Consider the following 13,156-nt stretch of genomic DNA (forward strand, 5'->3'; position numbering starts at 1 on the left):
CCTCCCCAACCCGGAGATGGCATTCCACCCTTTTCCGGGCGAGAACCATGGACTCGGACTTGGAGGTGCGATTCTCATTCCGGTCGCTTCACACTCGGCTGCGAACCGATCCAGCGAGAGCTGAAGATCCCGGTCAGATGAAGCCATCAGGACCACATCATCTGCAAAAAGCAGACACCTAATCCTAATCCGATATTTAGATTTTTTTAATTAAAAAGTATTTCACGTGGAAATATCAATTGAGAACAGCTTTTCTTGTTCTATTGACGACCTGGCAGAGGCCCCAGGATAATTGCGAGCTGGGAGCAAGCACTGCTAATCGCTAGCTGGCAAGTATAGCACTAATATCTAGCTATTTTAAATGCTAAGGTGAATATAACATCATTTATTTGTGTTTTTATTTGAACAACGCCACTATGTGGTGTAAATACAAATGGGAAAATAATAAGCACAAGCAACACCGTGGAGGTGCCTCTGTTTAGATTAGAACACTTGCATGTTGGTATGTCCATTTTTTTCTTTATTTGTTTATTAATTTATTTGACAGGGACAGCGTATATCAGAGCTGGGCAAATATTTTGACTCGGAGGCCACATTGAGAGAAAAAAATGTGTCTAGGGGCCCAAAGTGTATGCGTGTATGAATTATATATATACACATTTAGATGTAAAAATCTGCTGTACAGTATGTGTGTTTGGGTCCCTTTTTTTCAGTAACACTAATACCAAAAGTCACAATGTCCGAAAACGTTATGACAACTTAAAAAAACAGAACAGAATTTTACAGGTTTTTACAAAATGGGACACCCAAAATGTACATTAAGATAAAAAAGTGAGATTTTCAATATTAACTATGAACAATAAAACACTGAATATTAACATATGAACATCGCTCTTTTACTTCTAAGACCAGCTCCTCGATAGTTGTGTATTTTTTACAATCAAGCAAAACACAACAAAAATGTAAAAAACAGAAAAATATGAACGCAAAGTGTAATAAACACCTACAATATGTTACATTATCACGTAAAAATCTGCTTCCGCATCTGTTTTTCGACACACCCGTTAAGGGCTGGCTGCTCTGAAAACAAACCCCGCCCACTCTGCTTTGTTCCTTCTCTGAGCTGCTGTGACGTAGATTACCATAATAACTCCTATAACACCCAAAAGGGAAGATTTCGACCATTTAAATAATTTTTATAGTTCAAGACTTATGGTCATTTAAAAACGGCACTGCACATCATAATAACGGCTACAGTTTTGATGATGAAGGTCTAAAAACATTCTGCGGAACGTCCGGCGGGCCGGATTAAAAATCATAACGGGCCACATATGTACCAGAATAAACCATTAGGCTATTTTACATCCGTTGTCCCCGGACCAATGTTAAAAATGGTCAAACTAAAAGTAATGTTTACAAAACAAAATATCATAAAAAAAAGTGCAATGAGCTACAGTATCAAATAACATAATTATTTATAGGATCATATCATTAAATTTCAATGTACATCAGAAATCTAAATACAAAAAAAGAAGTAGGATTATTTAGTTAATCCCTCTCTACATGGTATAAATACAATTCAGACATAAAATTAGTCTTGACATGTCTGACTACCAACCATGATTTTAGATGATTTTTTAAATATTGTGAGAGGCTAACTCTCTAATGTGCCCCGTGTACTATGTTCCACTCCTGGGACGATCTGACAAAGAAGGCGCTCTGGTTGAAGGAACACTTTCTTAGTGGAACCACACAGTCTTCACAGCCAGCCCTCTGGTTACACGATGTGTGGTGTTACAAACTGCCTATGTGGGGATAAGATAAACCATGAATGACCTTGTAGATTAGGCAGAGATGTGAGTGTTTAATGACATTTTCCCAATTTAGAAGGTGGTGATTTTGTACAATGGTGAAATATTTGTGTTTTTGTGTCTAGTATTTTTTTTTTTTTTTACAATGATTCTAATTAGAGATGTCCGATAATATCGGACTGCCGATATTATCAGCTGATAAATGCTTTAACATGTAATATTGGAAATTATCGGTATCGGTTTCAAAAAGTAAAATCTATAACTTTAAAAACGCCGCTGTACGGAGTAGTACATGTACGTAGGGAGAAGTACAGAGCACCAATAAACCTTAAATGCACTGTCTTTGCGTGTTGGCCCAATCACATAGTATCTACGACTTTTCACACACACAGACTCAGCCATAGAGGTCACACTGAGGGTGGCCGTATAAACAACTGTTACAAATATGCGCCACACTGTGAACCCACACCAAACAAGAATGAAAACACATTTCGGGAGAACATCCGCACCATAACACAACATAAACACAACAGAACAAATACCCAGAACCCCTTGCAGCACTAACTCTTCCGGGACGCTACAATATACACCCCCCCCCCTATAAAATAATGCGCTTTGTGACATCAATAATGAACATGGCAGTGCCATGTTGGCATTTTTTTCCATAACTTGAGTTGATTTATTTTGGAAAACCTTGTTACATCATTTAATGCATGGGTTCTCAAATGGGGGTACGCGTACCCCTGGGGATACTTGAAGGTATGCCAAGGGGTACGTGAGATTTTTTTTTAATATTCTAAAAACAGCAACAATTCAAAAATCCTTTATAAATATATTTATTGAATTATACTTCAACAAAATATGAATGTAAGTTCATAAACTGTGAAAAGAAATACAACAATGCAATATTCAGTGTTGACAGCTAGATTTTTTTTGGACATGTTCCATAAATATTGATGTTAAAGATGTATTTTTTTGCGAAGAAATGTTTAGAATTAAGTTCATGAATCCAGATGGATCTCTATTACAATCCCCAAAGAGGGCACTTTAAGTTGATGATTACTTCTATGTGTAGAAATCTTTTTTTATAATTGAATCACTTGTTTATTTTTTAAGGTTTTAGTTATTTTAAGTCTTTTTTTCCAAATAGTTCAAGAAAGACCACTACAAATTTGCACTGTTATACAATTTTAATAAATCAGAAACTGATGACATAGTGCTGTATTTTACTTCTTTATCTCTTTTTTTCAACCAAAAATGCTTTGCTCTGATTTGGGGGTACTTGAATTAAAAAAAAATTTCACAGGGGGTACATCACTGAAAAAAGGTTGAGAACCACTGATTTAATGCATCCAGCGGGGCATCACAATAGAATTAGGCATAATAATGTGTTAATTCCACGACTGTATATATCGGAATCGGTAATTAAGACTTGGACAATATCGGAATATCGGATATCGGCAAAAAACCCATTATCGGACATCTCTAATTCTAATGGTTTTAGTAAGGTTTGTGTTGCGTGTGGTTAAGCAGTATGTAAAATGTGACAGGACCATCGAATGCATAAATCATTTTGCTGACTGAAAAGGTAAGTTGGATCTAATGTTCCAGTAATTTGCCCAAGTTCTATTTGACTGTATTTACTTTTGACACTATACAGTGATATTACATACTTTACACTGTAGAAAAATCTCACTTCCACACAATGACTTGTTCTGATGTTCACGGTTGCACAGTGCCCCCATGGTTGCCTCGTGGGGGCAGTTAACTGCTACGTCCCCTGCTGTTCATCATTAGCCTAAATCGATGAAATAGTACAACCAGTGGTTGGGAATAACCACAGTTCTTTTGATTGTGCTGGGGTACCTAATGGTGTGTTTTACAAGGAGTCTTTTACACAGCATGCAATGGTCTAATGCAAATATTCTCAAACTGTGGTACGTGTACCAATAGTGGTACGCGGGTAATCATGTAGTGGTACGCCAAAGATATGATTCATTATTTAAGTACAGTGGTTTATGTTCCTATATTCACGCCATGTTACTCTTCAAACTGTGTGTAAAGTTACAGTGGCCTAAAATTTTAAATAGGCTTTTTTAAATAAAACTTACGTCTTATTTTAAATGAATACTTTGGCCTACTATACTACTGTATTTTAATGTTGGTGGTACTTGGAGATCCAAGTGTTTCCTGAGCTGCTTCTTGGTGAAAGAAGTTTGGTCTAACATTTATTTACATCACATCAACTAATGTAAAATATGAATTAGTGCAAGATATTAAGAGCAGACATAACATGATAACCACTTTAAGAATCTCATCAAGGAACAGTTATTGTCATGGCCAAATATCTGATACATTCTAGAATCGCACTCATGCAATATCTTCGCGCTGTTGGCTTTTTTGTTTAAAAACTTTTTTTTTACCGAGGCCCCTAAATCAAATCATGCAGGAGGCCACTTCGTTATTTTTACACTGTAAATGTTTTTATTGTACATTCACAGCCAATTACCGGCTCGTAATTTCATTACTTCTGCTGTAATGTTTACAGTATTTTACTGTAAGGCAGGGCCATTCAACTACATAATGAAGAGGGCCGCAGTTTCAAGAGCCTAAGAGTTCAGGGGCCGAACATCAAAATGTGACTTTTGTTGAAGTTTGATGTTCCTTTTGAATTATTATCCTCCCTTAATTTTATTTATTTACACTTCTTCCTTCATTCAGGTTTGTAAGATTGAAAATATAAACAAAATAAACTTAACAAAAGTATTACATCCATTTTGCATTTTACATGAATAAAATAGAAGTTTTAGTGTTAATATATTCATACAATAAACAACAAATGTTTAAGCGGTAGAAAATGGATGGATGGATGGATGTTTACACATTTGGAGATTACACAACATTCACACACCAAACATTGCACGCACTGTAAAGGACTTCCATCCATGTAACCATGTTCTACTGCTTGTTCTATTCCATCCATCCCATCCATGTTCTACCGCTCGTCCCTTTCGGGGTCGCGAGGGGCGCTGGAGCCTATCTCAGCTGCATTTGGGCGGAAGGGGGTTTACACACTGGACAAGTCGCCACCTCCCCACAGGGCCAATACAGATAGACAGACAACATTCACACTCACATTCACACACTAGGGCTAATTTAGTGTTGCCAATCAACCTATCCCCAGGTGCATGTTTTATTATCAAAGTTAAATCTTAAGGTGTGGCATTGTCGCCCTCTACTGGTCAATATTAGCACGACATGTATTAAAATAGGTTTGATCGTCAGTTACTCTCAGAAAAAAAACAACATGCCCATTAATAAAGAAGACATGAAAAATCAGCAATTTCAATACAAAACATACTGAAAATATTTATGCACAAATGATATCTATTTACAAATGTTTGACCAAGTTTCGTGTTGAAGCTTGCACGATGGGATTTCTAACATTGTTGCTGCTTGTCTGGAGCAATGTGTCCACCGCTTAAAAGGTCCGCCAGGAATCAAAGACTCGAGCACTTGCTCGGGGTAGGACATTCATACTTTGTTGTCCAATTGTTTTTAAAAGTCAGATTGTTTTCAATATATGAAATTTTTTTTTCCACTGTTGAATGCGTAGTCTTCTTATACTCACCCACTACTGCTTCACTGTGACACAGATGCTTCGCTGTTGCCCCCTGTGGGTTGGCAGGAGTACTGCATACATGATCAACCCTAGTTCTAATCGTTTCCATCCATCCATCCACCCATCCATCCATTTCCTACCACTTGTCCCTTTCGGTGTCACGGGGGCTGCTGGGGCCTATCTCAGCTGCATTCGGGCAGAAGGCGGTGTACACCGTGGACAAGTCGCCACATCATTGCAGGGCCAACACAGATAGAAAGACAACATTCACACTCACATTCACACACTAGTGTTGCCAATCGACCTATCCCCAGGTGCATGTCTTTGGAGGTGGGAGGAAGCCGGAGTACCCGGAGGGAACCCACACAAAAATAACAATAAATTGTGGATGCCGGCGGGCTGGATCTGTCCCGCGGGCCGTTGTTTGGGGACCCCTGGTCTATATTTTCAATGTAGTAAAACGATCAACAAACAATGTGTGTTGTTGAGGTTGTTCGTATTAGTTTCAACCATTTTAGATTTTTCTTCCTTGTTGAATTTCATTTCGACAACGTGACAATAACACGCCGAGGCTGCTAAAAGGACCCAGAAACGCCACAGACTGTCCATCCATCCATTTTCTACTTATGTTTTTTTTTTCTGGATTGCGGTGGGTGCTGGAGCCTATCTCAGCTGCATTTGGGCGGAAGGCGGGGTACACCCTGGACAAGTCGCCACCTCATCACAGATAGACAGACAACATTCACACTCACATTCACACACGAGGCCCAATTAAGGGACAAAAATAATAAATAAATATTTTTTTTCCCTTTTTTTTAAACTTGGGACTTCCCGCAGGCCTGATTGTAGATGCTGGAGGGCTGGATCTGTCCCACGGGCCGTAGTTTGGGGACCCCTGGTCTATATTTTCAATGTAGTAAAAAGATCAACAAAAAATGTGTGTTGTTGAGGTTCTTAGTATTATTTTCAACCATTGTTTTTTCCTTATTGATGAATTTCATTTCGACAACGTGACAATAAACACGCCGAGGTTTCTAAAAGGACCCAGAAACACCACAGAACCTATGCAGCATATCTCAAATACATTCTGCTTCCACACAGGAAATGATTGAGTGACCCACAATTTGAATCTGACGCTTGCATGCGCTGCTACATGCATGGCATCTCATTAGTTGCCGTCGTGTCGGTGCGGGTTTTGCAGTCTGACTGCTTGAGGATTTTTTTTTGCTCGATTGTGTCTTCAGTTATGTAAGTGCAGGATGAGAATAGTGCGTGGGGAATTGAACACGAGGGGGCGGAGCTACAGACAGGTGGACCTCTGCTGTCCGTGGTGCTGAAACCTGCTTTCACTCCTCAACCTCCTCACACCTCTCTTCGTTCTCCCGTCAAATCCTTGACAACTTTTACTTTTTTTTCTTTCTTTTTTTTCTATATCTTGGAGTGGATCTTAAAGATGCGTGGATTAAGACTGCGCAAGGCAAAAGCGGACTTACTGGAGCGCTGCTTTGTGGCTGTGGACGCAGTCTTCTCCCACTGAGCGTCCTCCTACTCCATCGTCTTCGTCTTCCAGGGTCGATTGGATGCTGAAAGGAACTTGAATTATTTGGATTTGACGAACAATATGCACATAGTTGCATTTTTTCCAGTAGTCGCCTAGAGATCAATCCCCCGATATGGAGGCTGGCAATCAGAGGGCTCTCCCTACCTCTAAAGAGGGTTTAAAGCAAATAGCAGGGAAGGCTCTGGGAAGTCTGTACAGGTAGGACCCTTTCTTATTATTTATGCAATTATTTATTCCATGTATTATATATTTAGGAGTTAAATCGGAGAGCACACAGTGGTCCGAATATTTAAGGATCACATATTTCCCATGAGAATGTCCCCCACCCCGCCCCCCTCCTTCTACCACCGGCAGCTGTGCGTGTTTTTAATAATGAATGAAACACGAGCAGTCGTGACACAAAGTCTGCATGATATCTTCACGCGTTTTCTGGAATAATACCCCCCAAAAAATGTGTTCTATTTTTAGCTGCAAAGCATTTAATACATAGATGTTTGAACGAAATATGTGCAGAATTTTATTTATTGTTTTATTTTTATTTTTTTTAATGACAACAAATGTAATGCATGACTAATATGAATATAAATAAGTGGTAAACAAAAACGTGACTGAAAAGGTGTGAAGGAAAAAAATCGATCCCATGCTTGCAGGCCTGCATTTTCCCTACATTGCTTAATAGCTTCTTTTTTTAAATATGTATTTTTAAAGTGTATTCCGGTCACATTTTAGAGCTCTATTTTTAAATAAATGTTTTTTTGTTTTTTTTAAATAACTGCATTGATGGTGATGTTGCTGCAATGCGGTCTGAAGGTCATTGCTTTTCTTTTGGGGAAAAAATACATGAAAATTGTAAATAAAACGAAACAATTAAAATAAAACGTTCCAATATTGATCCAAGTTAAATTCTTAAAATGGTAAAATTCAAGATTTTTTTTTTTTCGTCGTAAATAAATGCATCAATGAAAATGGATATTTGTCAAATGCGTGACGGCGTGGCCCACGCAGGAGGTTGGAGAAGAAGCAGCAGCAGACAAGCGAGGCCATCGAGCTGACGGAGGACGGGCGGCCCCTGGCCGAGCAGGGCCGCAGGGGGCCCCTGTGCGACTGCACCTGTTTCGGGCTCCCTCGCCGGTACATCATCGCCATGCTGAGCGGCCTCGGCTTCTGCATCTCCTTCGGCATCCGCTGCAACCTGGGCGTGGCCATCGTCAGCATGGTCAACAACCACACCGTCCACCAGAACGGAAAGATCATCATTCTAGAGGTGCGTGGATACTCCCTGGCTTCACATTGGAGACACAGGTTCGATTCCCGGGCCGTCCTTGTTTGTTTTTGACAGAAAGCCAAATTTAACTGGGACCCTGAGATTGTGGGGATGATCCATGGCTCCTTCTTCTGGGGCTACATTGTCACCCAAATTCCAGGAGGGTACATCTCTTCCAGACTGGCTGCCAACAGGTAATTAACTCACCTCCAAAACATTTACTGTCGTGATTAATAAGATGTTGCTCAGAAACATGAGCATACATTTGTATACAGGATGTTATTCTGTTTTTAAAAATGCATTCAAATAATTCAATTATAATTGATTTCCTGAGCCTCATACATTTTGAAAAAAGTATTTACTTTGTATATGTTTCAAATCTTAAAACATTTCAACTGACAAAATGTTTATGCATTATGCTGAGTTTCTAATATTTTGCTCACCATGAGATAAAAGGGACAAGCAGTAGAAATGGATGGATGGATGGATGGATTAGATAAAAGGCCATGTATAATATTGCCCTAGACCAGTGGTTCTCAACCTTTTTTCAGTGATGTACCCCCTATGAATTTTTTTTGGGATTCCAGTACCCCCTAATCAGAGCAAAGCTTTTTTGGTTGAAAAAAGAGATAAAGAAGTAAAATACAGCACTATGTCATCAGTTTCTGATTTATTACATTGTGTAACAGTGCAATAATATTGCTCATTTGTAGTGGTCTTTCGTGAACTATTTGGAAAAAAAGATATAAGAATAACCAAAAACTTGTTGAAAAATAAACAAGTGATTCAATTATAAATAAAGATTTCTACACATAGAAGTAATCATCAACTTAAAGTGCCATCTCAAGGGATTGTAATAGAGATCGATCTGGATTCATGAACTTCATTCTAAACATTTCTTCACAAAAAAAGAAATCTTTAACATCAATATTTATGGAACATGTCCAAAAAAAATCTAGCTGTCAACACTGAATATTGCATTGTTGTCTTTTTTTTCTTCAGTTTATGAACTTACATTCATATTTTGTTGAATTATTATTCAATAAATATATTTATAAAGGATTAATTTTTTTTTTTTTTTTTTACAATATTTTCAAAAATCTCACGTACCCCTGGGCATACCTTCAAGTACCCCCAGGGGTACACGTACCCCCATTTGAGAACCACTTCCCTAGACTGTATATATATATATATATATATATATATATATATATATATATATATATTTAAATCAGTAGATTTACGGTTTGGAAAAAAAACACACATAAAAAAACGTATAAAACTGATACCGTTCCTTTTTTTTTTTTGCATTTATGGAACTGAATTTATAATATCGCTGTTGAAATAATGACCGTAGATTTTATGGTAAAAACTGGTAGCTCAGTCGCAATACTTTTACTGTAAAAATGGCACTAACTGTAAATACAGTTAGTTATGCATTGTAAAAAAAACATCACCTCTCAATTTACAATAATGCACTGTAAAAACAACCAATGTCAATGTTACGGTAAAAAAAACAAATGGCAACTTAGTCGTCAGAATTTTACTGTAAAAGTATCAGTGGGCCCTGCGGTGAGGTGGAAACTTGTCCAGAGTGTACAGCGCCTTCCACCCAATTGTAGCTGAGATAGGCACCAGTGCCCTCCGGGACCCCAGAAGGGAATAAGCGGTAGAAAATGGATGGATGGATGGATGGAAGTATCAGTGGTTCTGTTTTATATTTACTCTATAAAATGAGACTTTATATTTTATTGTAAAAAAAAAAAAACAGTGGCACCATTTATTGCAATGTACAGTAAACAAAAACATAGATCTAAGAGTAAAAAAAAAGAAGCTTATTCACAATAATTTTACTACAGAAATAACATTGCTAACATTTTTCATTTACAGTAGAGCACTGTAAAAAAAAAACAATGACCATAGCTTTTACGGTAAAAAAAAAAAAAAAAAAAGTAGCTCAGTCACAATAAGTTTGCTGTAAAAATAACAGTTGTACTGTTTTTTTTCCATTTACAGTAATGCATTGTAAAAACAATGACCGTTGATTTTATAATTTAATAAAAAAGGAAGCACAGTCACTAGAATTTTACTGTAAAAAAACAGTGGTTACATTTTCCATTTACAGTAATGCACTGTAAAAACAATGACCATAGCTTTTATGGTAAAAAAAAAAAGAAGTAGCTCAGCTCAATAAGTTTACAGTAAAAAAAACAGTGGCACGTTTTTTTTTTCGTCTATAGTAATACACTGTAAAAACAATGACCGTAGATTTTACAATTAAATAAAAAAAGGAAGCTCAGTCACTAGAATTTTACTGTAAAACTAACAATGTCACTGTTTTCTGCATTTACAGTAATGCACTGTAAAAACAATGACCACAGCTTTTACGGTAAAATAAATAAATAAAAATAAATAAAAAAGTAGCTCTGTCACAATATGTTTACAGTAAAAATAACAGTGGCACAGTTTTGTTTTCCATTTACAGCATTGCACTGTCAGAATACGAAGACGCTATTTAATGTCAACAACAATGATATGCAGTTCAGCCAGCAGAAGTTTTACGTAAAAATAACAATGGTATCCTTTTTCATTTGGCGTAAAACCCGAAGTTATTTTTTACTGTAAAATGTTGGTGATTGAGCTGCCATTTTTTAACCGTAAAATAAAATAACATTGTTTTCTACATGGCTTCACGGTGGCAGAGGGGTTAGTGCGTCTGCCTCACAATAAGAAGTTCCTGCAGTCCTGGGTTCAAATCCAGGCTCGGGATCTTTCTGTGTGGAGTTTGCATGTTCTCCCTGTGAATGCGTGGGTTCCCTCCGGGTACTCCGGCTTCCTCCCACCTCCAAAGACATGCACCTGGGGATAGGTTGATTGGCAACACTAAATTGGCCCTAGTGTGTGAATGTGAGTGTGAATGTGGTCTGTCTATCTGTGTTGGCCCTGCGATGAGGTGGCGAATTGTCCAGGGTGTACCCCGCCTTCCGCCCGATTGTAGCTGAGATAGGCGCCAGCGCCCCCCGCGACCCCAAAAGGGAATAAGCGGTAGAAAATGGATGGATGGATGGATGTTTTCTACATTGGAGAAGCCACAAAATTAAACATGGTTACATTGAGACTGACATCATTTTTGTCTTTGTGAAGAAATAATTGTGCATGGATGCACCGTTTAGCGTTAATATGCAGGTGTGCAATTCCTTGCAATAAAATACCAGCCATGTAGAAGTGAGGTCATCTTTATAAAAGAAACGCTGCAGCAAAACTCCCAGCTGATAGAATGTTTGCTAACGCCCGCCAGGCGTGCCTTCTCGTGTTAATGAGCTCCCATGGGAGACACCATGTCCAATCCTTTATGTTCACATGTCGGCATGGCGACCGCACATTAGCCAAAAGCCCTGTGTGAAATGTGGCTGCGGGTAATAATGAGGATTTCCATCCATGATTTCAACAACTCATTCAATGAAGGGACAATTGGGGGAGAGCAACAGTAACGGCGGACAGAAGATTGGGAAGCTGATACCCAATAAAGTGTAGCTAACACGATAATGATAAGCACGGCTCATTGGAGGAGCAAGTGGGAAATGCAACATCAAACAAGGAGTCCTTTGTCTGGAAAAAGATGGAGATGTTTGAGGCGCATTATCATGTTGTCAAGTCAGCTCAGTCCACCAGACACCGTCTGTGAGGTGAGCATCCAATTAGGTCTGATTTGTGCTCGTATTTTAAAGTAGCATGTTTTTTGTTTATTAGTGGAACCTCCGTACTTGAACATGCCGCTGGTGCAAGACCATCAGTTTGTTCAGATTTTACCATGTAAAATTAATTAATCGGTTCCCAAGCTAAACCGTCAACCTACTCAGTGGCCTTGTGGTTAGAGTGTCTGCCCTGAGTTCAAACCCCGGCCGAGTCATACCAAAGACTATAAAAATGGGACCCATTACCTCCCTGCTTGGCACTCAGCATCAAGGGTTGGAGTTGGGGGTTAAATCACCAAAATGATTCCCGGGAGCAGACACCGCTGCTGCTCACTGCTCCCCTCACCTCCCAGGCACTGAGCAAGGGGATGGGTCAAATGCAGAGGACAAATATCTGTGACGCTTTGCTGGCATCGTGGTGTGGTGTTGTTCTCTCAAATGATGCAGTCGGATTGGACACAGCGTGAAGGTAAGAAATGAAGATTTATTATCACTAACAAAATAGACTAGGAACAAAAACACTTGCACAAGGCACTGAAGACAAAACAAACAGAACTAGCATGGGAGCTAGAAGGAACCAAAAGCGCTAGCATGTGAGCTAGGGACAAGCAAACAGAGGAATAGCGTGGAAGCTAACGAATACAAAAAGTCTTTACCACAAGCGGGGATAGCGACGTCACCTGTAGCATCGAATAGCAAACTAGACTTCGAGAATGAGTAACGGAAAAGGCAGGTTTATATAATGACAGAAATTAGGAGGCAGGTGCGCGTCAAAAACACAAGGCAGGTGACACTAGGTGACTATGACAACAGACAAAACAGGAAGTGCCACCAAGAACTAAGGAAGGCAAATACTAAACAAACGAGATACAAAACAGAACCAAAACCCAAATATGACATGATCCGAGCCGCGGATCATGACAGTATCACCACTCCGTGTGTGTGTGTGTGTGTGTGTGTGTGTGTGTGAGACAATCATTGGTACTTTAACTTAACTTTAACTTTAACATTGTAAACTGTACCTGCAAGAGTTTACGTTTGTAGCTGTCATGCAAGTGTAAAAACAAGTTAACCACTGTAGTGTAAATACATTTACTATATAACACTCTTTAAGTAAATACATGTTTTTAAAGTAGAATTTTTAGTTATGTATTTTAAAGTTTAGTTAAAATACCAATGATATTCACACACACACACTAGGTG

The 13,156-nt window shown here is 38.7% G+C and overlaps 1 protein-coding gene across 1 annotated transcript in view; it reads left to right on the forward strand.

The window, feature by feature from the left end:
• Positions 1-6,742: 6,742 nt before the first annotated feature.
• slc17a6a (solute carrier family 17 member 6a) overlaps positions 6,743-13,156 on the forward strand; it is a 40,922-nt gene continuing 34,508 nt past the window's right edge. The window contains exons 1-3 of the mRNA XM_061917252.1: positions 6,743-7,192; positions 8,000-8,258; positions 8,334-8,452. Coding sequence (XP_061773236.1) covers positions 7,107-7,192; positions 8,000-8,258; positions 8,334-8,452 — 464 coding nt within the window. The 5' untranslated portion in view covers positions 6,743-7,106. The remainder of the gene's footprint in view (positions 7,193-7,999; positions 8,259-8,333; positions 8,453-13,156) is intronic.

Source organism: Nerophis ophidion, linkage group LG12 (genome assembly GCF_033978795.1).
Source record: "Nerophis ophidion isolate RoL-2023_Sa linkage group LG12, RoL_Noph_v1.0, whole genome shotgun sequence".
NCBI classification, from domain to species: Eukaryota; Metazoa; Chordata; class Actinopteri; order Syngnathiformes; family Syngnathidae; genus Nerophis; species Nerophis ophidion.